Source organism: Eupeodes corollae, chromosome 2 (genome assembly GCF_945859685.1).
Source record: "Eupeodes corollae chromosome 2, idEupCoro1.1, whole genome shotgun sequence".
Classification (NCBI taxonomy): Eukaryota; Metazoa; Arthropoda; class Insecta; order Diptera; family Syrphidae; genus Eupeodes; species Eupeodes corollae.
The window spans coordinates 138,703,899-138,729,916 of NC_079148.1; the positions used below are offsets into that span (position 1 = coordinate 138,703,899).

At 29.8% G+C, this 26,018-nt stretch overlaps 2 protein-coding genes across 4 annotated transcripts in view; both read right to left on the reverse strand.

Annotated features, from left to right (window-relative positions):
* LOC129945261 (nucleolin-like) overlaps nt 1-10,142 on the reverse strand; it is a 13,782-nt gene extending 3,640 nt beyond the window's left edge. The window contains exons 1-2 of the mRNA XM_056054919.1: nt 9,965-10,142; nt 7,268-7,645 (exon numbers count right to left, since the gene is read on the reverse strand). Coding sequence (XP_055910894.1) covers nt 7,268-7,645; nt 9,965-10,142 — 556 coding nt within the window. The remainder of the gene's footprint in view (nt 1-7,267; nt 7,646-9,964) is intronic.
* Nucleotides 1-23,501, reverse strand: part of LOC129948154 (uncharacterized) — a 44,615-nt gene extending 21,114 nt beyond the window's left edge. Inside the window, exons 1-2 of one of the 3 annotated variants that reach the window (XM_056059033.1) lie at nt 22,961-23,501; nt 10,163-10,190 (exon numbers count right to left, since the gene is read on the reverse strand). The gene's annotated coding sequence lies outside the window, so the exon portion shown is untranslated. The remainder of the gene's footprint in view (nt 1-10,162; nt 10,191-22,960) is intronic. The other 2 variants (XM_056059031.1, XM_056059032.1) reach the window with 2 other exon arrangements.
* Between the last annotated feature and the right edge of the window lie 2,517 nt (nt 23,502-26,018).

Sequence of the window (26,018 nt, forward strand, 5' to 3'; positions counted from 1 at the left end):
CACCTTTTAAGCATTCGAAGTGATCCATCTCACTGATTAAAGTCTGTAAGACACTTCAACCGCTGTTTGGTGAAGAACTCATAGGCCTTGAAGCACCAAATATTTCGGCAAAAATAAAGCGGTTTATTATCAAAATAGTAACAATTCATCATAAAGTATGACTGCTCCACTTTTTGTTATTCAGTGTATAAAATTTTTCAATTTTTGGCTAAAAATATTCTTTGTTTTCAATTATTTCGTGCGTTTAAATATTCGTTTGAATATTGAACTGTTTTTGTTTTTTGAATTTTTTTTATCAAAATACTATTAAGACAGTGTAAGATCTTGTACAGAAAAAAAAATTATAATTGGTTCATTTGTTTTTTTTTTCAATATTGACAGGGTCCAAGTTTAGGAAAAACAAATGTTTCGGGAAGTTTCCGAAGAAGTTATGAGAAAATTTAAATTTTCGACTTTTGACCCAAACATTTTTATCGAGATTACTTTTAAATTTTGGTTTTAGGAAATTAAAAAATATCTTACGATAATCTACTTTAAACAAAAATGTTCAAGTTTTAAATCAATTTACCCAATGATTTCGATGATAGGTGTGAGGAACTACCGACAGACGGAAAGAATCACTGGACCCACATTTTTCGACTTCTCTACCGTGGTAATGTCATGTTTGATTAAAATATCGAGTTATAAATAATTTACAAATACAATTTTCCATCATATAACTTCTTTAAGTCGCAGGAAAAAATCCCTTCGATGATCTAACTTTGTCAAGCCTAAAACTAATAAATGAAAAGAATATATTTTCCTAACACAAATATTAGTTTGTGACATTCTAAGGACATGTTCCAAAACGAATCAACTTTCGCTCAAAAAATGAAAATCAAACAAACCTCTATTAAAATTATTAACGAAATTATTAATTTTTAGTTCCTTTCGTTTTCAAGGGAAACATACAAAAAAAAACCTTTATGTGTTCTAATAAAAAGTATCTATACTTTCTATAGTTAACTTATAGATAAATAAAGAAAAACCAAAACTCAAAGTCACCAAAGAATGTTTCCTATTCCTCTTTTTTTAAAGTTGTCTTTTGATATTTTTTTAAGTCACGATTCTTTACAAAAACTTTTCAACGCACCCTTTCCAAAATCAATGAATTGACTAATTTATAGAGGGAAGGTATTATGTGTATCATTCTACTGTTTTTATATTTAATCGAAACTGATGTTCAAAGAACTTCTTTTCATTTTTTTGTTCACTTAAAATTCGTTTGAAATTTTATCCTGTTTTGCAATTAACATACAAAATTTAATGCACAACTCAGATCGTATAGACATGATGTTGTTTTATGTGACTTAACTTTAAGAAAGTTGTATATGAGATTTGGTGTTTACTTTAATGTTAACTAAGAGTGTTTTGCTAATCAGAAAAATTCACCTTCAAAACAATCCTGAATATTTCCGACCTTACAAAATTTCTGTTTGATTTCGTTAAGTTAACGCTTAGTTATTTAAAACTATAGAAAAACCTCTTTCAAAGTTCTGAATAATGCAATGCCTGGGAAAGACAGAGTGTGCCAAGGCATTCCACATTTGCGTAGTACGGCTAAAGAACGAATCTCTGTACTTGACAGTACGACCGAAGTTGGGCTTGAGGGTATATTGATGAGCATTCCTATAAAGCGCAAGTATATCGTTTGAACTGTATAAAATATTAAAACTATTTCTATTAAATAAATAATTAACAATCATAATGTAATGATGGAGATGTGTTTATTTTAATAAAAAGGGAAGGGAAGGGAACTATAAAAAGTGGTAAACCAAAAGCGCACCAGACTTGGAATAACAAAACGCGCATCCAGAACAGCTTAGTGCTTTTGTCTATGAATCTTTGAAAATTTGAGTTGTGAAATAAATTTTTAGGTGAATTCAAGTGAAATTTAAATAACAAGGCGATCGAATCTTTTCCAAGACGGATACGAAACACTGCAAATGATAGGACTGAAGAAGAACAAACGTTCGTTGTTCTCAATCACGAAGGCGAAGTGAGGCAGCCCGTGAAACGGCTCAGTTGGCAATGCAAAATTGTCGAGCGAACAACAGAGGTCAACAAATAGATAACTTGCGACGCCTAACAAGAGATATATCAAGTGATGATTTCATTCGATCAAAACTAACAGTGGCCCCCAAACAATTTTTTTGGTCAAAAACCGAAAATTCAAATTTTCTCAAAAACAAACCGATAGATTTTTTTTAAATTTTCTCTAAAATTTTATATTTAACTTTGGCTTCTTTTTATAAGAAAACCATATTTTTGTATTGCTCAGGAAAGGTAGGTACCGCTCATAGAACCGTTATTTTGTTTTTTTAATTTTCTCAGCAACTTATGAACTGATTTTAATAATTTTTTTTTCTGAATAAGCTCCTATAATTCCTTAACAATATTTGATTAACAGAAATTTAATTTTTAATTGTTTGGATTTTTTAAAAAATATTGAATTTTTATTTTTCAAAACTCTATATCTCAAAAACGGGTCAACAATTTTTTACGAAATTCAAACGTTAGACGTATATTTACAATCACTAAATAACTGCATTCCAAAAATATTTTTAGAACAAAATTGGAAAATTTTATATATAAAAAATTAATTTAAAAAAAAACCGCTCTAACGATTTTTGAAATAAAAATTTAAAAATCAACGGTTTTTTTGTTTATAAAATGGCATTTAAATTTTGGAAGACAAACTTATTTTTCAGGTGAAATTTTGAATCTTAAAATATTATTTTTTTAATTATTTTTAGTGTGCATGAGCCGGTAAGAGCGCATTATTTTGACAAAATTGTAATTACATTCCTAGCTTTCATCCAAATTAGTGCATTTGGTACACATTTATATGATATATTTAATTAACAATCTATTTTAAAGAGTCTATCAAGAAGTATTATCTTAATAACTTTGTATATAATGATTTTAAAATATTATTCTTTACGAATAAGGTTGTTTCACACATGATTTACTGGCCTTCGCCTATATAAAAAAATAAATACTTAGTACCTACAAGTTAAAGAAACTGGCCAGAGAGAGTATATGTATATTCTATTAGAATCACTTTTTCAACGCATACACATTGTACCTATTTATAAAGGTATTAAGTACAACTTCTACAACTACTGCTTACGTGTCACTTCTTAACTAAAATCCAAAACGCACAAGAGCCTGACTGTAAACAACACATGAACAGCAATTTCTTGTACTTGTTCGTATGCTTGTTTTTTAAAACTTTAGTGAAAAAAATAGACTAAACGTAATAACTCCATGTTTGCGCTGAAAACTTGTAGTAAAGAAGGAATGTAGTATGTACCTTCTAGCCACCAATAACATTCCTTTATTATCATCATAAACATGTCCTTATCTATCTATCTGCATAAAGCTAAGCACGCCAAGTGAACTATTCTATGGTCGTTTTAGACATCTACCTGCTACCTAACTACACAACCAATAGGCGATCGCCTTAAAATTTAAACATTCATGGTCTGCCTCTTTCTTATCTTATTTATTTTCCATCCTGGTTCTTCTAATATGAAATTACAATAAAGCTATCTAAAGGAAAAAAGCTTTTAAGGAACAAGTTGAATCTATATGAATTGCATTGTAGCTTTATAGGTAATAGAAACAAAGATCGTACACAAGTAAAACAAGACTTATGAATGTAAATAAAAACAAATATCGGTAAAAGATCCTAAACAGCTGACTTATTCATACAAAAGTTTGTTTCATCCCCTTATTAGATACAATATTAAGCCATTTTGTTTGTTATATAAAGTGCATTGATATAAATAAAACAAAAACAAATTCATCAACCTTCATATGGAAGCTCTTTATGTGAAAATATATACAAGCATAGATTCAAATAGAATGAAGGAAATTGTGTAGACTTTTTGGGTCGAAAATTAATTATCTCCCTTAAGCTGCTGGCTGATATTGGGAATGGGAATAATATTTTCTCTCGCTCCCGCTGAATTTCTCCGCTTTCGATACTAACGCCACGCCAACGACTCGGCATCTGGTCGCCCTAAAAGTTTATGCTCATGAGAGTACTATGGTTTTCATATACAAAGATCGTGCGGTTTTTTGACAATTCAAATGGCATTTATATCTTTGAAGCCAAACTTATTTTATAGGAATATTTTTAAATCTCATATAAGTACTTTTTTAAACAGACTCTTTCCATACAGGAGAAAGTTCGTGCGACCCAGTCGTGCATTTTATTTTTTATAATTAGCGAACCCTAAAAGGGTTTTGTGGTTTTGTGTACCTTTAATATGCCAAAGACCCAGTGTGAGTATTACCAGTTGAATTCCTGAGCAGTGCAATGACAAGGAAACATAGAACGTGGCAAGGCATTCCACATTCGCGTAGTACGGCTGAAAAAATGTATCTCTGTACTTCTTAGTAGTTGAGCCAAAGTTGGGCTCAAGGGTAAACTGATAGGCATTCTTAGAAGCGCAAGTATAACGGTTAAATTATTTGAGGAGAGAAATGCAACTGGCTATTTCACTAGAGCATACTCCATTAAAATAACGGTAAAAAATGGTCGGACAAGAAACTTTTCGTCGATGTTCAAGTGACGTAAACGATTTGATGATGTTAATGTCACCGATCATTTTGAAAGGGCTTCTTTGAATACTATCCAAGAAGCTTAAATAAGTTACTGGAGCACCAGCCTAGAGATGAGAGTTATATTCAACTTTCGGTCGTAATATAGGTTTTGTAGATTGTAACCAGATCAGACGGAGAGAAAAAATTCTTGCATCGTCTCAGAAAACCTAGACATCTTGTGGCATTTTTGGCGACTTCGCGTATGTGATTGCTCCACAAAAGGTGGTTGCTGATGCACATTCCAAGGATGTCGAGATTGTAAGCTTCATTAATGCAAGTGCCAATCATGGATAGTGGAAAAGAGGGTATATCTCGCTTTAAAGATACAAGACAGCATTGGGTTTCCACGTGGTTTCTTAGTCCCCATTGTACAATGCTGTGTAGGTCGGATTTAAAGAGCTTATCATATTTTTCCGTTGCAGTTCCACATATGAAGAGGAGGGTTGTGACTCTGGAAACGAATATGAAAAGCTGAGAGTGCAATCGTCAACGAAACAATATATTGGATAGGACGTAGCAGACAGGAGATCATTAATAAAAAATATGAAAAATAGTGTTGGAGAGAGAACAGAGCCCTGGGGCACACCAGCATTTATATTATGAGTTTCAGACTTAAATCCGACCGAAATAACTTGTAATGAACTGTTCGAAGGAAATTAGTATTATATTAGAACTAAGAAATTTCAATTTTTCCGAACATTTTTGAAACGATAAATTAAAAAACTTTTTTTAAGAATAATTTGGATTTTCGCTTCCTACGAAGGTATTTTAAATTACTGTAGAATAATCTTAACAGTCATGGTAAAAACTTCTGCTTAATTATTTCAGAATCATTATTATCATAGTAAAACGGTATATCATAAAATTAACTAGTTTAAGATGTATTAAAATAATCATTTTCGTATTCCACGAATCCACAGTTGCTAACGAGCAAAGTTGGCAAAGAAATTTTGATATACATTTTTCGCTAGATTTTTCTATGTCCCCATAACTTACCCTTACCTTCAAGAAGCTTCAATACTTTTTACTTAAATTTTTTAATTAGTAAGTTAGATTATTTTCCCCCTTTGAACATGCACACTCTTCACGTTCCTATTTTTTTTGTCAAAATCTTGGAATACAAAATAAATTTCTATTAAATTAAAGTCAATGAGTAGCTAAAAATTTCAATCAAAAAAAGTAACAAAGACCACAAAATAAAAAAGAGCAACCAAATTAAAAAAAAAGCATAGAAAATATTTTCCATCACGAAGTCAAAAGAAAAGCACTGAAGTAGAGCAAACAAGAAAAGAGAAGAGCAGCGACAGAATTTTGCAAAATCTACAAAAGGCGTAGTTTAAGAAGAAAGATTTTACATACATTTTTTTTACAAAAATTATTTTAACTTAAATTTAACAAAAATGTGTGAATAATATTAAATTAATATTAAACAAACATCAATGAATATAAAATTAAAATAATTTACATATTTACATTTCAATAAAGTTTATTTTCAAACGCTTGAAAAAATATACGTCTCTTGTTCTTATTTCACAAAGGTTCCTTAATTTTTCCTAAACATTGAAATTAATTTTAGTTAAAAATCTTTAATTTTTTTCCATTCATTTCAAGTTTTTAATAACACTAAAAAATTAAAAAATCTTTGTGAAAATATTTAATGATTAATTATTCTTCCAAAAACCACGCCTTTTGATTTCCATTTTTTTCTAGATTTTCACGCCCCCAATATTGTTTTTTTTTTTTTAAATTAATTAAACACATTTTTTTAAATAAATATTTAAAGTTACATTTAACTATTTTATTTTCATTATATTTTGTTTTAATTAAATAAATAAATAAATAGTTTTAATAAATAAAAAAAAGCTTATATAACAAAAGGACACAATTTATAGAATAAATCTAAACTAATATTAGATTTTTTAATTATTAAAATTTGATGTTAATTGTAAAAATAAAAAGAAAATATTGAAAATAGATTTTTAAGTTTTTTTTTTTCATTTTTTAAAGCAAACAAATAATGAGATGAAATCCGTCGATGGTTTTGGCGGGTAATTTCTTTTGTTTTTTTTTCAAAATGGGACGCCATTTTTCAAGCGTTTTAGATTTCCCAATCACCCACTTTAGTTGTGATGAATTTACGTTTTTGTTTCTTTTTGATGTACAAAATGATGGTCTTGATGTGATTTAACTACATTATTTGGTGTTTTTGTTTTGTTTAAATATTACTATAAAAATGATCTACTTTACAAATGTTTTAATTCTACATTTTTTGTTCTAATTGGTCGTATTATTGTTAAATAGTGATGAATTTTTACATTTTCGAGTTGGATAGCTAGCACCGAACTCTTTGTTTTTCACTCCATTTTGTTGATTTTTAAATGTTTTCTATCTAAATCTATTTTTACTATTTTAAGTTCTTTTTTTTGTTTAAGATTTAATTTTGTTTTAAAATTTAATTTTTGTTAATGCAAAGCTGATTTTTTAGTTTTTTTTGTGTGTTTTGATTTTTTTGACTCACGTGCACGTCTTGCTTCAATGACATCATCACCAACGATATCATCTTCGTCGTCATCATCATCATCGGTATCATCATCATCTTCATCGTCATCATCACCAGTCAAGGCACCAGTAATGTCATCGTCATCATCGTCGTCATCATCATCAGATGATTCAACTTGATTGTTAGCAACAATTGGTGCTGCTACGGCAACCTTTGCTGTTGTAGCTTCGATTGGCTTGACATTCAAAGATTGGATGTCAACTTTGGTATCGATGCCCGAGTTCTCTTCGTCGTAGAATACATTTTGTTCACCTTCAACAGCTTCTTCGGCACCAGAGACGATCACATTCTCACCTTCGGATCCAGCAGAAGCAGCTTCTTCGAGGACTTCAGCAGCAGCAGCAGGTTGGGCAGGAGCGACAGCTGCTGGTTGAGCTGGGGCAGCTGCAGCTGGTTGAGCTGGGGCGGCTGCAGCAGCTGGACTTGGCTCATCTTCATCGTCATCATCATCATCGTCGTCATCTGAAAATTATAGTTGAATTCAAATTTGAAAATTTAAATTGTTTTTATTGGTTTGGGTGGAGGTGGAATTCTCAATATTTCGGTTTTATAAGAAAGGGATACGAATCACAAGTAAAAGCTTGGGGAGAACTTCGGTTTGAATGTTTGCATAATATGAGATGGCTCGTTGGGGAAAATCTTACAATCGTTATTCAATACTTTCTCCTTAGTTAAAAAATTCCAATTTACTGATCTCGGAAAATCAACATAGGTTCTACAGATTTTAAACAGAAGTTTAAAAGACTTTTAAAAGCGGTTCAATTGTGGTTAAATATTGGTTGAACAGAGTTTTAAGTGTATCAACTTAACTTTTTTAGGTTCAAAAGAACTTTAATAGAGGCTCAATAGTGGTCTTAAACTGGTGAAGTAAGTTTTAAATTTATTAACTTTACTTAAGTAGGTCCGACAGAGTTTTACTAGAGATTCAATAGTGGTTTAACAATGGTTGAACAGAGTTTTAAGCGTATTAACCCAACTAGTACAGGTTTAACAGAGTTTGATGCTCGTATAGAGGCTCAGTAGTGGTTTTACACTGGTTGAAGAAAGTTTAAAGTTTATTAACATAACTTTAACAGGTTCAACAAAGGTTGAATAAAGGTTCAATAGTGGTTTAACAATGGTTGAACAGAGTTTTAAGCGTATTAACTTAACTATTACAGGTAAAACAATAGTTTAAAAAGTTTTAAGTTTGTTAACTTATCTTTAAGAGGTTCAACAGGGGTTCAACATAGGTTCAACATAGGTTCAACAGAGGTTCAATAGTGGTTTAAGAATGTTTAAACAGAGTTTTAAGCGCATTAACTTCAACAGAGCATTGATAGAGGTTCAGTAGTGGTTTAGCAATGGTTTAAGAAAGATTAAAGTATATTAACTTAACTTTAAGAGGTTCAACAGGGGTTCAACAAAGGTCCAACAGAGGTTCAATAGTAGTTTAACAATGGATGAACAGAGTTTTCAGCGTATTAACTAAAGTATATCAAGTTCAACAGAGGTTTAATATAGGCTCAATTGTGGTTTAACAATGGTTGAATAAAGTCTTAAGCATATTAACTTCAACAGAGCTTTGATAGAGGTTCAATAGTGGTTTAACAATGGTTTAACAAAGTTTAAAATTTATTAACTTAACTTTAAGAGGTTCAACAGAGGTTCAATAGTGGTTTAACAATGGTTGATCAGAGTCTTAAGCATATTAACTAAACTTTATCAGGTTTGATAATTTTTGAATAAAGTTTTAAGCATATTAACTTTAACAGAGCTTCGATAGAGGCTCAATAGTGGGTTTACATTGGCTGAATAAAGATTAAAGTTTATTAACTTAACTTTAACAGGTCCAACCAATTTTGAATAGAGGTTCAATAGTGGTTTAACAATGGTTGAACCGAGTTTTAAGCGCATTAACTCTACTAGTACAGTTTTAACAGAGGTTTGATACTTGTAGAAGCTTAATAGTTTTTTTACACTGGTTGATCAAAGTTTTAAGTTTATTAACTTAATTTTAATAGGTTTAACAGAGGTTTAATAGATATTCAATAGTGGTTTTAAACTGGTTTAATAAGTTTTAAGTTTATTATCTTATATTTAACAGGTTTAACAAAGGTTCAATAGTGATTTAACAGAGTTTCAATTGTATTAAGTTAACTTTTACTGTGAACGACACACACAAATTTGGGATTGCGTAACCATGGTTAAAATAATGAACTATGAAGCTATTAAACTATGCCTTTAAGAGTCTTCAATGTATTCTAAAGTAACAGGCAGTTTTTGGTCTAATTTCGAATGTTGGGTAATATTATTTGATATTTTGAAAACACAAAATGGTTTCATTATTCACAAAGTTAGTTTTTTAAGTCTCAAAATGTCAAATCATGAGAAAAGTATTTCAATACTTCCCCCCGCCCTTTCTATGTTAAAAACTTAGTTTGTTTAACTTACCTCCGAGAATATCATCAAAGATCCTGTCAATATAGTCATCATCATCGTCGTCATCATCATCAGCAGCTGCAGCAGCAGCAGCTGGAGCAGCACCAGGTGCAGCCTGTCCTTGTGGTGTATCATCTTCCTCATCATCATCGTCTTCTTCATCATCGTCGTCTGCAAGTCCCGAAAGCAATTGTACTAATTGAAAACCCACCGTTTGTCCCATTTTTCAAATTAAATACTCACCATCATCATCTTCAATAAGGTCAGTTATATCGCCATCATCCTCATCATCATCTTCATCATCGTCGTCATCATCATCTTCATCAGCACTTGCAGCGGGGGCAGCTGCAGCAGCTGGAACCGGTGCAATATCGCCACTTGCAGCTTGTCGGCCAAGTGCTCGGGCCTTTGATACAAGTTCATAATTTTCCACAAGTTGAACAGGCGACGAATGACACTCCAGCATCAAGAAGCCCAAAAGGCAAATGGCTAAGATGGCTAATTTCATTTTGAGTGTATGTGTGTGTTTATTTGTTCTGTTTTCTTAAGTTGTTTTCTGAAAGAATCAAGAAAAAAAAGGAAGAAATACATGAGTACCGTTATTCTAAAACAATAAAGCAACAACAACGTGTTTTTGCATAAATTTGTTGCCACAAAAAGCAAATTAATTTCCATCCATCCAGGGGCGCAGTACATTTTTGTCGCATACCTGTTAACTTGCAGTTTTGTTTTCTTTCATATATTCTGTAGAAATAAAGGGGCTTGAGTTCAAAAGATACATGTACCTACATTAAAACCTTTAACAATGGTTTCTCTTCCTCTGCCTGCATAAACATACTATGGAAGAAGAAGAGTGGTCAATTTTATGTTTATGTTTATGTTGTTCTTGTTTACTTTTCTTTTATAGTGCGTAACATTAACCCAGTTAAATACGAAATACCTGTTAGCCTTAGCAGCTTAAAGTTGTGGAGCGGGTATAAGAGAAGGAAAATAAGAGAGAGGTGGGTTAAGGTAAAGGGGAAAGTCACAACTCGCACAGAAGTGGACTCTTAACCCACTTGCCGAGCATTAACAGCAGACAGCACAATCATATCATTTCCATCGCGTACTTCATCGCGCACTCCCCTCCGCATAGAAATTGTATCTTAAATGAAGCAAAAATATGTTCTTCTTGTCGTTGTTGTTGTTTGTAGTGTTGTTATAGCTCCGCTCGCTAACAAAAATGTGGTTGGGTTGGCTTTAACATTTTAATGTCGCACTTTAAAAAGATACAACCACATCACAGTGGAAACACGACAATAACGACTATGACGAGGACGCAACATGGAAAAAGAAATGGGAGGGGGGGGGTGGTCTGGTGGGAAATGCTTGATATACATAGAAAAGGTAGAAAATGGTAAAATGGAACAAAAGTGAGTACAAGACCAAAGAAAATAGAGTGACTTCTTCAAACTTCAAGCTTTAACCAGAACCAGTATGATATTGTGATATGGCACTATTGCAGTGACTAAGCGTGTCACGTTGGTTGCAATTGCAAATGCTGCTTCAGCTGTTGCTGTCACTCTTCTATAACATATCATCTAACCTCAGTGCAGACATATCCGGTGTACGTTGCGTTGTTCTGCAGCACAGGTTGCAATAAAAGAAACCGAATGACAACGACAACGTCACGACAATGAACTTGGTAACTGGTAAGGTGGATTTGGTTAAGTAAGCTATGTTAGTTTTGTATTCTCTAGTCTTTGTAGGGTTGTAACTAGAGGTACTTAACTCATGATGCTTATTTTTACTGTGGACTCAATTTTTTTTTTTGTGTAAATGGTTTTAGTTATAACTGGTCAAAAGGTAATATAATTGACTTGAAGACGAAAGCCATAATGTAAAGTAAAGCATTTAACTTAATTGGCTAGTTGTGTTAACGATATCAGTTCCCACCTACTACGATTGAACGAGTAACAAAAAGCGAAAGAATGAACTCTTTTGTGAATGCAATCTTTAATGAATTCAATAAAATGATTGGTTTTACTTTGACAAAAAATGACAATTTTTAGACTCTCAAAATGTTTTAATAAAATTTTAGGAATTATTTTACAGATGTAAATTGGTGGCAATCAAAAGTGTTGGGTCTAGGACTGAGCGTACTTAATGAATGAAATCTTTTGATTGAATTCAATTGATGATATTCACAAAAGAGTGCATTATTTTACAACTTCGACATCTATTAGTTTATATTTTGAATGTATGACTGTTGAAGTTGTTATTTTTAGGCCCAAACTGATCATGCAAAGAACTTTTTGATTCTCTTTATTTGAGATCTTGATCAAAATTAATTTGATCGAAGTAGACATTCTTTTTTTTAAGTATATGGCCCTTACAAAGATGGCTTAACAATTGAAAATGATACAACGGTCGACGAAATTATGTTTCTTTCTGTGACTCAAATAACTTTTTTGAACGATTAAGTTGTCTTGAAGAGAATTTCACCCCAAAATTTGTTTAACACATCAGGTTTTTAAAATAAAAGCCTTTAAAAGAGTTAAAGACAACCAAAAAAGGGGTTTTAATATAAGTTGCATTATAATTTTTAAAGTATTAATCTATGTCTTCTAAGCACATTGTAGTACTTCACTAGACTTCTGAAAATTATTAGTATAGTTATGAGTCTTCATTTGACTTTATTTGAACTCTTGAAAAATGTTTAATTCAATGTTTTCTATCTGTAAAAAATAAGATTTGAAGTTGATTTTTAATATTAATATTAGTTCCAAACTTCAATTTTGATGATCTGCTCAAATTTAAAAGTACCCGTGTTTATTTTTGAATTATATGTTTTTTAAAAACTTTATGTTGTAGCCTTGTCTGGAGGATAGGTTCGTAATAAAAAAATATTAACCATCAAACTGTTTGTTTCTTTTTGTAAAAGGCTACTTTAGCTTAAATAATTAAGCGTTTCTTTAAAATTTGTTTACTATCAGATACAATCTTAAAATTTGTATATTAATATTTAAGGCAGGGATTTTTTGAAGATTTTGAAAAACATCATGAATTTTAAGAAAAAAAAAAATACTTTTTGAATAAAGATATCCTCAAAAATCCTTACGTATGTGTATTCCTTCGAATGTAAAAAATAATATTTCAAAAACATAAAGTGTTGAAGTGGTTTTAGAGTTGACAAAAAGTTTTGAGAAAAACCTAATTGACAGTTTTTTTACAAAAAATAAAAACTTAAAAGAAAATTTTACAAAAATTGGTAAAAATTGATTATCGACTTAAATATCTTTTGAAAACTTTGAGATATTGGCTTTAATTTACTTTTATCTTTCAAAAAATATTGTTGTCAACATTCAGTAAAATTTTGAAAAAAATCGAATTGACAGTTTTTTTACAAAAAAAATTAGAACAGAAAAAAAATTAACAAAAGTTGGTAAAAAATGATTTTCGACTCAAATATCTTTTCAAAACTTTGAGATATTGGCTTTAAATTACTTTTAACTTTCAAAAAATATTGTTGTCAACATTCAGTAAAATTTTGAAAAAATATCGAATTGACAGTTTTTTTAACAAAAAATAAAAACCTAAAAAAATGTATAAAAGTTGGTAAACATTTATTTTCGACTAAAATACATTTTCAAAAATTTGAAATATTGGCTTCAAACTGATTTTATCTTATAAAAAAATATTGTTTTCGACACAAGGAAACATTTTGAGAAAAATCGAATTGACAGTTTTTTTACAAAAAATAAAAACCCAAAAAAAAATGTATAAAAGTTGGTAAAAATTGATTTTCGTCTCAAATATTTTTTCAAAACTTTGAGATATTAGCGTAATTTACTTTCATCTTTAAAAAAATATAGTTGTCAACATTCAGTAAAATTTTGAAAAAAATCGAATTGACAGTTTTTTTTACAAAAAATTAAAAACCGAAAAAAAATAACAAAAGTTGGTAAAAATTGATTTCCGACTCAAATATCTTTTCAAAAATTGTAGACATTGGCTTTAAACTAATTTTATCTTATAAGAAATATTGTTTTCAACATAAGAAAAAATTTTGAGAAAAATCGAATAGACAGTTTTTTAAAAAAAAATAAAAACCTAAAAAAAAGTTTAATAAAAGTTTGTAAAATTTATTTTCTACTCAAATATCTTTTCAAAATTTTGAGATATTGGCTTTAATTTACTTTTATTTTTCATAAAATATTGTTCTCAACATTCAGTAAAATTTTTAGAAAAATCGAATTGACAGTTTTTTTTACAAAAAATTAAAAACCAAACAAAAATTAACAAAAGTTGGTAAAAAATGATTTTCGACTCAAATATCTTTTCAAGAATTTGAGATTATAGCTTTTTACTAATTTTTACTTATAGGAAATATTGTTTTCAACATAAGGAAAAATTTTGAGAAAAATCGAATTGACAGTTTTCTTACAAGAAATAAAAGCCTAAAAAAAAATGTATAAAAGTTGGTAAAAATATACTTTCGACTCAAATAGCTCTACAAAAATTAAAAATATTGGCTTCAAACTTATTTTATTTCACAGAAAATATTGTTTTTGATATTCAGTAGTTTTTATATAAAAATCCAACAATTCGTTTTTTCATCAAAAATAAAGTCTACGAAAATAGTACGCAATTTGGTAAAAATTGATACGAGTACTTCTAGACAAACTTTTAATCAAGACAAATCGACAGACGGATTGGGAAGTTATCAGTGTGGGTCGCATCATAGCCTCTTTTTTTCTTTTTCTTATGATTCTATGAGTTCTTAATATTTGAGTCAAATATATTTGGCTTTGCAAATTTGTCGCCATTTTTCGTAGTGAATTTTACCAAATTGAATGATTAAGCATGTATACATTTTAAGTAAGGGCTAAGCTCTTACCAAGAAATTAAAAAGATCTTAGTTTCAAATGTGACAGCGACCCAAATAGAGGGCAGTTAAAATCTCTCTTTTCAAAACCGTTCAAAATTTGTTAACGTTTTGTTATATTTTTTTAAAATACAGTTTATTATCAAGTTGAATTTTTAAATCGATATTAAATGTTTATTGCAAAAGAACGTCTTTTATTTGATCACACTTAAACCAAATTATGTTTGAAAATGATTTCAAGCTAAATGATAAGTGCGTATAAAATTATTTCAACAATGGAAGTAGATTCAGAAAATAATCAAGTCTTAGAAAAAACATGTTTATAAGAAAAAAAACTGCGTTATTAAATGTCTTCTGGTGATGGCCAGAAAGTTAATTATCTTTACCAAATTTAAAGAATTAATCGATTCATCGATTTTGTTTACTATACGCAGGTTCGATGAAAGTAAAACGCCTAAAAAAACATAATCTCTCTTTTTTTACAAGCGTGTATTTTTATACGCATTAAATTACTCTCTCCCAACTTGTCGAGTCACTTTCGCTTACTTAAACAAATTAATTGGCATTTTTGTTTTGAACTTGATTCTTGAAATCATCTGCGGCTCTTTCTTCAGTACAAAATCAATTCCATCACCTTTTTTGTTTTAACAATATGACTAAGTACCTGATGTTTAGATCGTTTTTTATTTGCATCCACTCAAATTTTATCGTTTTCAATTAATTTCAAGAACATTCATTTCCCCTCCTTCTCGACTGCAAATCCATTCAAAATCAAGAAAACAAAATTCTTATGAAAACTTCTGGCCCGAAAATCCGATTTTTTGCTTTTTTTTCTTAAACTTTCAAAGTCAATTTTCTTTTTATTTTTTTGCTTAACATCTCACGATTTCTTTCATAATTTTTTGCTGGTCTTTATTTTTATTTTGTGCACCATCATCAACATTATACCATCATCACAACAAGGAAAAAAAAATGGAAGCACTATAAATCCACTTTATTCATCAGGTTTCTGCTTCAACACCCAATCAATATCATGAGCAGTAAACGAAAGTTTTTCCATGTTTGCAAGCATCAAGCAACCGAAGAGGCATCCACTTCTATACGTACTTCCACATCAACATCCACATCCAGGCCTGCCCATCAATTCCGGCATCTCTATATCTGCAGTTGAACCCTATGAATGATAATCACATCCTGCTCTTGAGGAGGACATCACAACTGCAAGATTGACCGAGAAAGTGGTCGGTCTGTTGGTCGGTCGTTTATATGGGCTGGCCCCTCAGCCCTATATACAAAAACAGGGTTTAGATATACCATCTCGTTTATAGACCTTTACCAAAAACTCTCACTCTCGTCGTTCGTCGTTCGTCGTCGTCGTAGTCTTCGTCATCGTTCTCCTTTGGACTTCCTAATCTAAATTAAAGTGCTTAAATCCCCATGCCGCATTGCATACTTAAGTGACCTTTTCCTTCATTCAATCCGGGAAGGAATTTCGATGTACTTTCTTTTTTTTGTAATATTTTTTTTTTGGAATTTCGACCTATTGGTCCTTATTTTGTTCCACCCAAAAGTTGGATACCTACTCGATGCGATGCTTGCAATCGGATGCAAAACGTTTTTTTTTTTTTAAAGTTAGAGATGGTAAAAGTGGAAGAAAAGCCTCTGATATTTTTCAAAATTGTTTTTTTCTTTTTTCTTTTACTTTACCCCACTTTACACTTCTTATACGTTGACCTAGATTCATAGTGACACAGAATTTAAGCTTTATAGGTAAACGAACGTTTCTAGTGGATGCACCAGAGTTTTGTATAGATGGGTATGTTCATTTACACGCATACCGAATATCTAGAACAACAATCTTGTCCGGGTAGATTGTGCAAATAGTATCCACATGCATTCTGCACACTGCAAGCTGCACATATCCACCATAGACAGCACGGTTGGATGTAAGATAGCTAGGTTGACGAAAAAGTAACAAAACAAGATGAAGGGGGATATTTTGTTTGTATGTAGAAAGAAGAAGTGGCAGATTTTATAAGTTGCAAAGTTTTGCTGTGCTGTACAGTGTAATGTGTGCATGGGCAGGAATGAAGCGAGCAAGGAAAGGAAGACTCCGACGAGGTTGGTAGGTAATTCACGGATTTAAGAGGATGAAGATATTCAAAGGTGAGTGAATGTGTCGCTAGCTGTTGTTGTATAAAAGAGCATGATGAGGCCCTCAGAATAATAATTTAGAGAGGCCTAACTGAGTTTTGAACTTTCTCGTTAGCAGGCCAAACCTGTACTTGTCATGATAAGCAACCTTAAATTTTTAAGAAGATGGGTTTTATTTTAATTTCAGATGCTTCCTTAGATATTCGGAAATTTTGTCCTAAAATGTTATGGCTCGGAAAAATTTAAAGTATTGGGGTTTCGAGGTGAACTTCAAAAATTTTCTTAATTTGCTACCACTGAAAATTATTTACGTAAAAACTCGTTTTTCTCTATATTGCATTATTTAAGTTGGCCTTACTGACAATTTCCAACCTATTGACGTAAAATTTTGAAAATACGTTTCAAAATACATCATTTTAAAATTGTCTAATGAAAATATTTCATTCTCACTTTATGAAACTTTTATGATCAAAAAAATTCATAACATCCTTATGATTTAAAAAATTGCAGGAGCTGTTAGTTCGTGGCGAGGTCAACTTTAAAAATCAGCAAAGCTTCGGGCCACTTTCAAAAAACTGTTTGGAAGCAGATATAAAAATCCAAAACTCTCTAGGGTTGCCAATCCCCTTGAGTAATGTTTAAGGTAAGTTTCAATTATTTATTTTACTTTTATTTTTATAAGAACAATCGTTTCAAGAAATAAAAACTGGAACTAAATGAAATAATTTGTTATCTTAAAAATCAATGCTGTCCTTAAAAAATTGCCAACATTGCAGCATCACTTTAAAAGTTTAATGAAGATTAAAAAAAAATTGGGTGGAGCAACGGTCCGTTTGAGAACTAGGGCGTAGTGACTTACAACTCTCAACCATGTTGTCAGTAATAGACTTGACCTACAGTTTTAAGCCGAATCCGAACGGCAAATTTGAGAAAGCACTTTTCATGACAAGTATTGGAGAATTTGTCAATTCCTCGCAAGAGGCAGTACCCGTGAAAAGACTTAAGATGGCATAGGCAGGGTTGGAACCCAAGGTTTAATGAAGATGCAAATTTTATTCAAAACATTTTTTAAATGAATATTTCAAAAGTGACATACATTGAAAATATTATACCCTTGTTAACAGGTCAAAACAAAAACTCTCCAGAATTTTTAAGTCTTTAGTTTTGAATGAATTTACTGTTAATGTAAAATGTAAAAATGCCAAAAGTGCTAAAAAAAACTGCATTCACAACAAATTTCAAAAATAATTCCATCAGTTTCTTACAACCAGTTTTTATAATTTTGAAAAAAAAATAAATTTGGAATAAGTTTATTAATGCACATAAAATATGATTAATTTGATTTCAAAAAGTTTAGTAATTTTACAAACAAATATTTAAAAAAAAAAAAACAAAAACATATTTTATTTTTATAAATACTAATTCTCAATATTTTTTATTAAATAAGCACGAATTTTAATTAAAAATTTAAGTAAAAAATCAGCTAAGGCGCTGAAGTTATAAAATAAATAATCAGTTCAATTCGTAGGCAATTTTATCATAGTCATTCAAATTTTGATTACGGTATTCATGTGAACTTCAAAAACCACAACCAATTTCTGGTAATGAAAAATATGTCTATTTGGGATGCGACCCACACTGAAACTTTCCATTCAGTCTGTGGATTTGTCTTGCTTTAAATTTTGTAGGTTTTCGTGTTGGATTAAAAAAGTTGTTAGTTGAATTATACTATTTTTGTAGATTTTATTTTTTTAGTAAAAAAACGGACTGTTGCAATATTATAAAAAAAAACTACTTAATATTAAAAACAATATTTTCTGTGAAATAAAAAAGTTTGAAGACAGTATTTTTAATTTTTGAAAAGCCATTTGAGTCGAAAGTAAATTTGTACCAAGTTTTGGTATTATTTTTTTTTGTAAGAAAACTGTCAATTATATTTTTGTCAAAATTGTGCTGAATTTTGACAAACAATATTTTTTCAAAGACAAAAGTAGTTTGAAGCTAATATCGCAAGGTTTTAAAAAGATATTTGAGTCGAAAATCAATTTTAAATTTCTTTTATTAATTTTTTTGTTAAGGTTTTTATTTTTTGTAAAAAAACCTGTCAATTCGGTTTTTCTAAAATTTTTTCAGAATGTTGAAAAAAATATTTCTTTTAATTATTTAATTAAAAATTAGTTGGAACCCATAATTTAAAATTTTTTGGATGATATTTTAGTCGACAGTCAATTTTTACCAACTTTTAATAATTTTTTTATTTAGGTTTTTATTTTTTGTAAAAAACCTGTCAATTCGGTTTTTCTAAAATTTTTTCAGAATGTTGAAAAAAATATTTCTTTTAATTATTTAATTAAAAATTAGTTGGAAGCCATAATTTAAAATTTTTGGGAAGATATTTTAGTCGACAGTCAATTTTTACCAACTTTTAATAATTTTTTTGTTTAGGATTTTATTTTTTGTAAAAAACCTGTCAATCGATTTTTCTCAAAATTTTTCCGAATGTTGAAAACAATTTTTTTTATAAGTGAAATTTTTATGTCAAATTTTTGACAAGATATTTGAGTCGAAAATCAATTTTTACCAACTTTTATTAATTTTTTTGTAAAGTTTTTTTGTAAGGAAACTGGCAATTATATTTTTGTCAAAATTTTACTGAATGTTGACAACAATGTTTTTTTTTTAAAGATGAAAGCAGCTTATAGCCAATATCTCAAAGTTTTGAAAAGATATTTGAGTCGTTTTACAAACTTTTATTCATTTTTTTTGGGGGTTTTATTTTTTGTAAGAAAACTGTTAATTCGGTTTTTCTCAAACTTTTTCTAAATGTGGACAATCATATTTCTTATAAGTGAAATTTAGTTGGAATCCATTATCTCAAATTTTTTAAAAGATTTTTGAGTCGAAAATCAATTTTTACCAACTTTTGTTAAATTTTCTTTTAAGTTTTTATTTTTTGTAAGAAAACTGTCAATTCGATTTTTCTTAACATTTTTTCGAATGTGGTAAACAATAGTTTTTGTAGGTTAAAATTAGTAAGAAGCCATCTTCTCAATTTTTTGAACAAATATTTGAGCCGAAAATCAATTTTTACCAATTTTAAGCAATGTTTTTTTTTTTGTGTTTTTATTTTTATAAAAAAAAAAACTATCAATAAGATTTTTCTTAAATTATACCAGATGTTAAAAACTTTATTTTTCGTTGTACAAAATTGTTTTGGAGATAAAATCATTTTGCATTCGTAGAATTTTCGAGGTAAACATTTTTTCTTCAGCTTTTTTGATTTATAAAAAAACCGTTAATTGGATTTTTTTTCAAAAAATATACTTGTTTGGTGTCACGTTACAGTTTATCATATAAAATTTAATTCAAGTCTGTAGTGGATTTGGTTCGTAGATATTAAGGGTAAGCCAAAATGTTCACCTTTTTTCAAACTGCTATGGTAAAAAACCATCTACGCAATTTTCTTGAGAGCCCTTTCTGCATCTTTCTGCCTTATTATCTGTATAACAAAATTTATTTGAAATCGATATCTCTTCTGGTTCTTGAGCTATGGACGACTAAAAAAACGTCGTCCGTACGTCCGTACGTTCTCATGCATGCACAGACATCTTTCTTAAAATCTATTATTTCGTTTCGACCTTGAAACATCGAGAAATGTCAAAATTTTCAATTTGACAAATCGGACCCATTAGAATAACTTCCTTGGAAAGTAAATAAATATTTTTATCGTTGGCACTTTTATCAGTCATTCAAATTTTGATTACTGAACTTGTATGATAAGCCTTCAAAAACCGCAATCATTTTCTGGTAAATGAAAAAATGTCGATTTAAAAAAAATACAATTTTTTTAAATACTAAGAAAGTTTGAACAAAATTAATAAGGCCAACTTATTTTATAATAGTTCAAAAAAATAATATTAACTTTTAAAAAGTTATGTTTTGCTGTTCCTTACATTTTAAATTCTTGGAATTAAAAAGAAGCTTTGAAAATCATCATGCAGGTTTTGAAATTCACACTAAGGCAGAGCTACAGAAAATCATAGCTTTTCTTTAAAAATTAACTTGCGTTATGTACATTTGAATAATTTCCCCTTAAAAAAAGATATTTGATCAACTTTCATCTGAAGTTCCAAGCTACAAAATAGCTAATATTTTGAAAAACCAGCGTTTAGTAATACATGGAAATTAGTGTCTGAAGATTTATGTTAAAATTTAAAAAGAAAAGCCTTTACCTTTTTCAAGAGGATATGCAAAACTATCTAAAACTTTTCAATACTCAAAAAAGGGATCGAATTTTGTTTTAGTTATTGATAACAAAGCCACTCAATATAGCAGAATCCTTAAAAACATTTCTATGTAAAATATTCGTTGTAAAAGTATAAATTTCCCTGTAAGGAGCTTAATATGAAAATCGAACATTCTACCAAAAATCATATGCATAAGTACTCATATTGATTTTCATATAAATAAAGGTATTTGCTGAACTCTGGCTTCACCTACGTAGCTATAATATTTTCTGTGCTAGAAATAAAGTTTAAAAAGTTTGGTTTATGATCGTCGTCGTGCATATTTATTTGTGTCATGAAAATTGTGTACAAAGATTATTTTGTTGTTTTCGTTAGATTTGAAAAATTCAAGAGACAATATTTAAGAGTTTATTCATTTGTAAAATGTACAAACTTAAATTGATTTTTGCTTCAATTTAATGCAGGAAGAAATAGTTTCTAAATACTTCAACAGGAAAAGTGTTTAAAATGTTAGGACTTAGTTTTTTGTTTGAAAATTTTATTTTTATGAAAAATCTGCCAATTTTGTTTTTCGTTTTCGCTCATTAATATAATTTTTCACTAGGTTCCAAATTTTATAAAAGAAATGTTGATGACATTTCTCTAAAATTTTTTTTAAAATGTAAAATCCACGTTTAAAAACTACCAACATTGGAATTACAAAAAAAAACCCTCTTGCGAAGTTTTATTAGAAAAAAATTTCTACAAACTAATATCTCCAAATAGTGAATAATACGATATTTAAGTTTTTGATCTCCTTATGTTGTAACTTAATATATTTCAACTGAATACTAAAGGAATTGATATTTAAAAAAAACTACTTCATGAATTTCCGTAGACTCAAAACACCTTACATAACTTTTTGTAATTTTAAGATATCTCAAAAACCTTCAAAACAACTTCTGACAACCATAAGCAAAAGTTATCAGTTCAGAAGAGAATTTCATGCCAAAAGAGAAATGATGTTAGCAGCAAACCAGAATATTAAGAATTTGGAGATTTTGGTAATACGAATTTGTTCTTTGTAGATTTATACCATGGAGTATTTTTTGGGAGACAATGCCGAGTTTGATTGGTTCTTTAAGGCTTTGGTCTAGAGGTGTTTTTGTTAAAATTTTGTACCTTACTTAAGACAAAAATAATAAAATAATTAAAATAGGTAGGAAAGTTATAATACCATCAACCTTTAGTTTTTTTAAAAGTAACATTTTGTGCGTCTGAGAAAACTGCTTTCGATATACAAATTATTAAAGCCTACATTTTGTCCCTCCTCTATTAAATATGGTTTCTTTTTTCTTTTCATTTCGATATATGAATTAAATTTTCGTCATTGTTTATTAATTATTTGACAGAAATAAATGACAATAGTTTTGAAAATTATCCAATATTTTTTCTTAAACATAAGAAAACGTTATTTTTCAAGTCTGTTTAGAGGTCAATATTATGCTCTAATGTTGATTTATAAGAAAAAGTGAAAACCATACATGCTGTTGCCAAAAGCGATTTCTTTTATGCAACTCTCTTTAAACAATGTTTTAAAAACCAACTCTAATCGTGTTACTTATTCGCATAAAATAAACTTTAAGTATTTATGAATGGATATATTTGGTCTTATGCAAAATCATTTCTCCTCTCATAAATCACGTTCATCCAAATCTACAATTTATTGACAAAATTTATTTCATTCCAACCGTTCTACTGTTTGGAAATTCGTCTCACATTTAAACTTCATACCCACAATAAACACCGGTTTTGTATCTATTTTTAATAAGTAGGCCAAGACTTATCATGACATTGGTTTCCCTGAATAAATATGTCACCAGTAAATATAATTTCAAAAAAAATGTATCTTTTTCTTCGAACAAAACGTCTTCTCGATCACGTTCCAGTTCAAGTCATTTAACACTTTCTTTTTTCTTTCCCCGAAAATAAGTGCAATGTTAACAAGAACGAGAATCACTTTCTCGATGTATAAGAAAACAAAATAAAACAAACAAGTAAATAAAAAATACAACTCACAAGATTTTGATAATGAAAAATCCACAGGTTTAGTCCTAAAAAAAGCAGGTTTTAACGTCAGCTTCTTTGTTAAGATTCAAACCACACTTTTTGAACTTATTTCTTTTTTTTTTAATTTATTTTATTTTGTGCTGAATGCACTTTTAAAATTTTGAACTTGTAAAAGTCTCCTTCGATTGTTGTAGGTTGAACAAAAAAAACTTAAAAAAAACACTCTTCACTCTTTGCCACTGATACTTCGATTGAAGACCGAGAAACTTTTCACCTTTCGTTTTATGATAACTTTAAAGAAAAAAAAGAAAGACTTTCCATCCAATGAAGACGACTAAGTTTTGTGTCTTTCTTTCTGGTTTATTGTTGGTTTTATTGGCTTTTGTCGTCTTGAGGTTTCGAATTTTTTGATTATGATAGCTGCTTCTTAATGTAAGTAGATAGGTAGGAAATAAAAATCTCACAGAGTGGAACAAAAAATTGTTGAAGAAGCGCGCTTATCGAACCTACGAAGTGTACTGATCAAGAGCCAAACCGAAAGTTACCATCATACCTGTTGAGGCTGCTAAGATATTTAGCTTTTCATTTTTGGATTAACAGTTAACCCGCATATATAGCATAGACACACACCTAGTAAAAGACAAGACGAACAACAACAAGACGAAGAAAAAGAAGTAGAAGAAGAAGTGTGAATAAAATATGATGTGTGAATGTGTTTTTTAGTTGTTGCTGTTGTTAACAAACACTAACGCATTACAAAAAAAAAACCTCATAAAATCAATGAAAATGATAAAAGCCTTTGACTTAAAAACGCCGTAAAGTGAAATCGAAGTTTGTGCGCAGAGGTATGTGAATCTTGAATCTAGATAGATGTAGACTAAAGAGTTTTTGAGTCCGATGCGTTTAGCCATTATCGATGAGCATGCTCGTCCGCAAAGATAATGATAATGTATCTACTTAATCGGTTGTGTACCAATGTGCAAGTTGAGTATTCAACATCCGTACAAAAATAGCCAGTAATAGATTCACGTCATAAAGTCCGGGAATACTAATATTTTATTGAAGTTGAAGCACTTCTTGTGTGTTTAGCCATTAAGGCGAATTTTGCAAGTTTGCGAGATTCTATTTTGAAAAGACAAAGGTTTTATTTTCAAAAAAACTTTTAGAAGAACATTTTTCTGACTGCGTTTTTTTTCGAAGTGGTAATCAAATAAATAACCAAAATCTTGTAATTCAACACCTTTCGTTTTATTTTAGAATAGCAAAACAATTGATTGAAGTCCAATAGAATGGAACTCATTGAATAATAGTGGAAATACTACAGTCGCAATTATACGAATCGATAATAGAAAATGTCATAGAATTGCAATCGTGAGCGTTACTGTGGTTTGTCTTACACCGTTTTCCATTTTTTAAAATGTTCGTTTTTCTAATACCATAATAAAACCATTATTTTGAGGACATGTATTAATAAAGTGTTTTGAGATCTGAACACTTCGGGAAATTATAATAATATGATTGGAATGAGAAGTTTATGCAACTTTGTCACATTTTAACATAAAAAAGAGGCTGAGATGCCACCCACACTGATAACTTCTCATCCCGTCAGTCGATTTGTCTTGCTTAAGATTTTGTAAGTTTTCGCGTTTTATTAAAAAAGTTTTCAGTTCAATTATTCTTAAAAATTTTAACATTACTAACAATCTTCTACATATAAGGAAATGGTTTGACATCGAAATCTATTTTTGATAGCAAGATTTTTTGTAGAAAACCAATTTTTACCAATTTTAGTAGAATTTCGTAAAAGTTTTTTATTTATAATACAAACATATACAAATTGGATGACTGAAATTTATTTCATGCTAATGTTCCCTATCGAGAACGTTTTTTTGTAGATTTAGTTTTTTTTTATGAAAAAAACGGACTTGAATTTTTATAAAAATTGCTGAAAGTAAAAAACCGAAAAAAATATTTTGAAGTCAATATCTCGATTTGTTTAAAAGATATTTGTTTTACTATTGTGTTTTTACGTTTTTATTTTGTGTAAGAAAATTGTCTAATGTATTTTTCTCAAAATTGTACCGAATGTTGAAAAAAATATTTTTTTTATAAAATAAAAATAGTTTGAAGCCATTTTTTTTTAATTTTTAAAGAGATATTTGAGTTGAAAATCAATATTTACCAACTTTGAGTAATTTTTTTTTTGGTTTTTATTAAAATAACTGTCAATTCGATATTTCTTAAAATTTTACCAGATGTTAAAAACGTAATTCTTCGTTGCACAAAATTGTTTTGGAGACAAAAACATTTTTTGTTCATAAAGGTTTCGAAACAAATATTTTTGTTTCAGTTTTATTGATTACGTTACAATATAAAGGGTGTCCCAAAATTAACGCAACATTTGAATTTGCCGCCATTTGTGCAGTGAAGTGTTGGCAACCCTGAAAAAAAGCAATTTGACAGCTAAAAGTATAGTGTTTTTAAAAATGGAGCGTTACACGATAAAACAACGTGTCTTCATTATTAAAGAATATTTCAAAAATAGTGAAAGCTTGGCGGCTGCAGTTCGAAAATTACATACAAAATATGGTCGGAGTAGTGTTTTAACTTCGTCAACTGTGAAGAGATTAATTGAAAAATTCATGGAGACTGGCTCCGTTGGAGACGCCAAACACACTGGTCGTCCAAAAACAAGCCGTTCAAATGTGAATGTCGAAGCAGTGCGTGAGAGTGTTGCTGACAATCCAGGAAACTCAATTCGACGTCGTGGACAAGAATTGCAAATTCCAAGAACCTCTCTACAGCGTATACTCAACAAAGATCTGTGTCTTCATGCTTACAAAATTCAATTAACACAACAATTGAAGCCTAATGACCATGGATAGAGAAGAGAGTTCGTTGAATTGATTGAATTGATTTGTTGAACATCAACAAATGGACCCTGATTTTTCGAGCAAAATCATCCTAAGCGATGAAGCACATTTTCATCTTGATGGCTTTGTCAATCGCCAAAATTGCCGCATTTGGGGTTCGGATTGTGATTGTCGAAAAAAAAATGCATCCACAA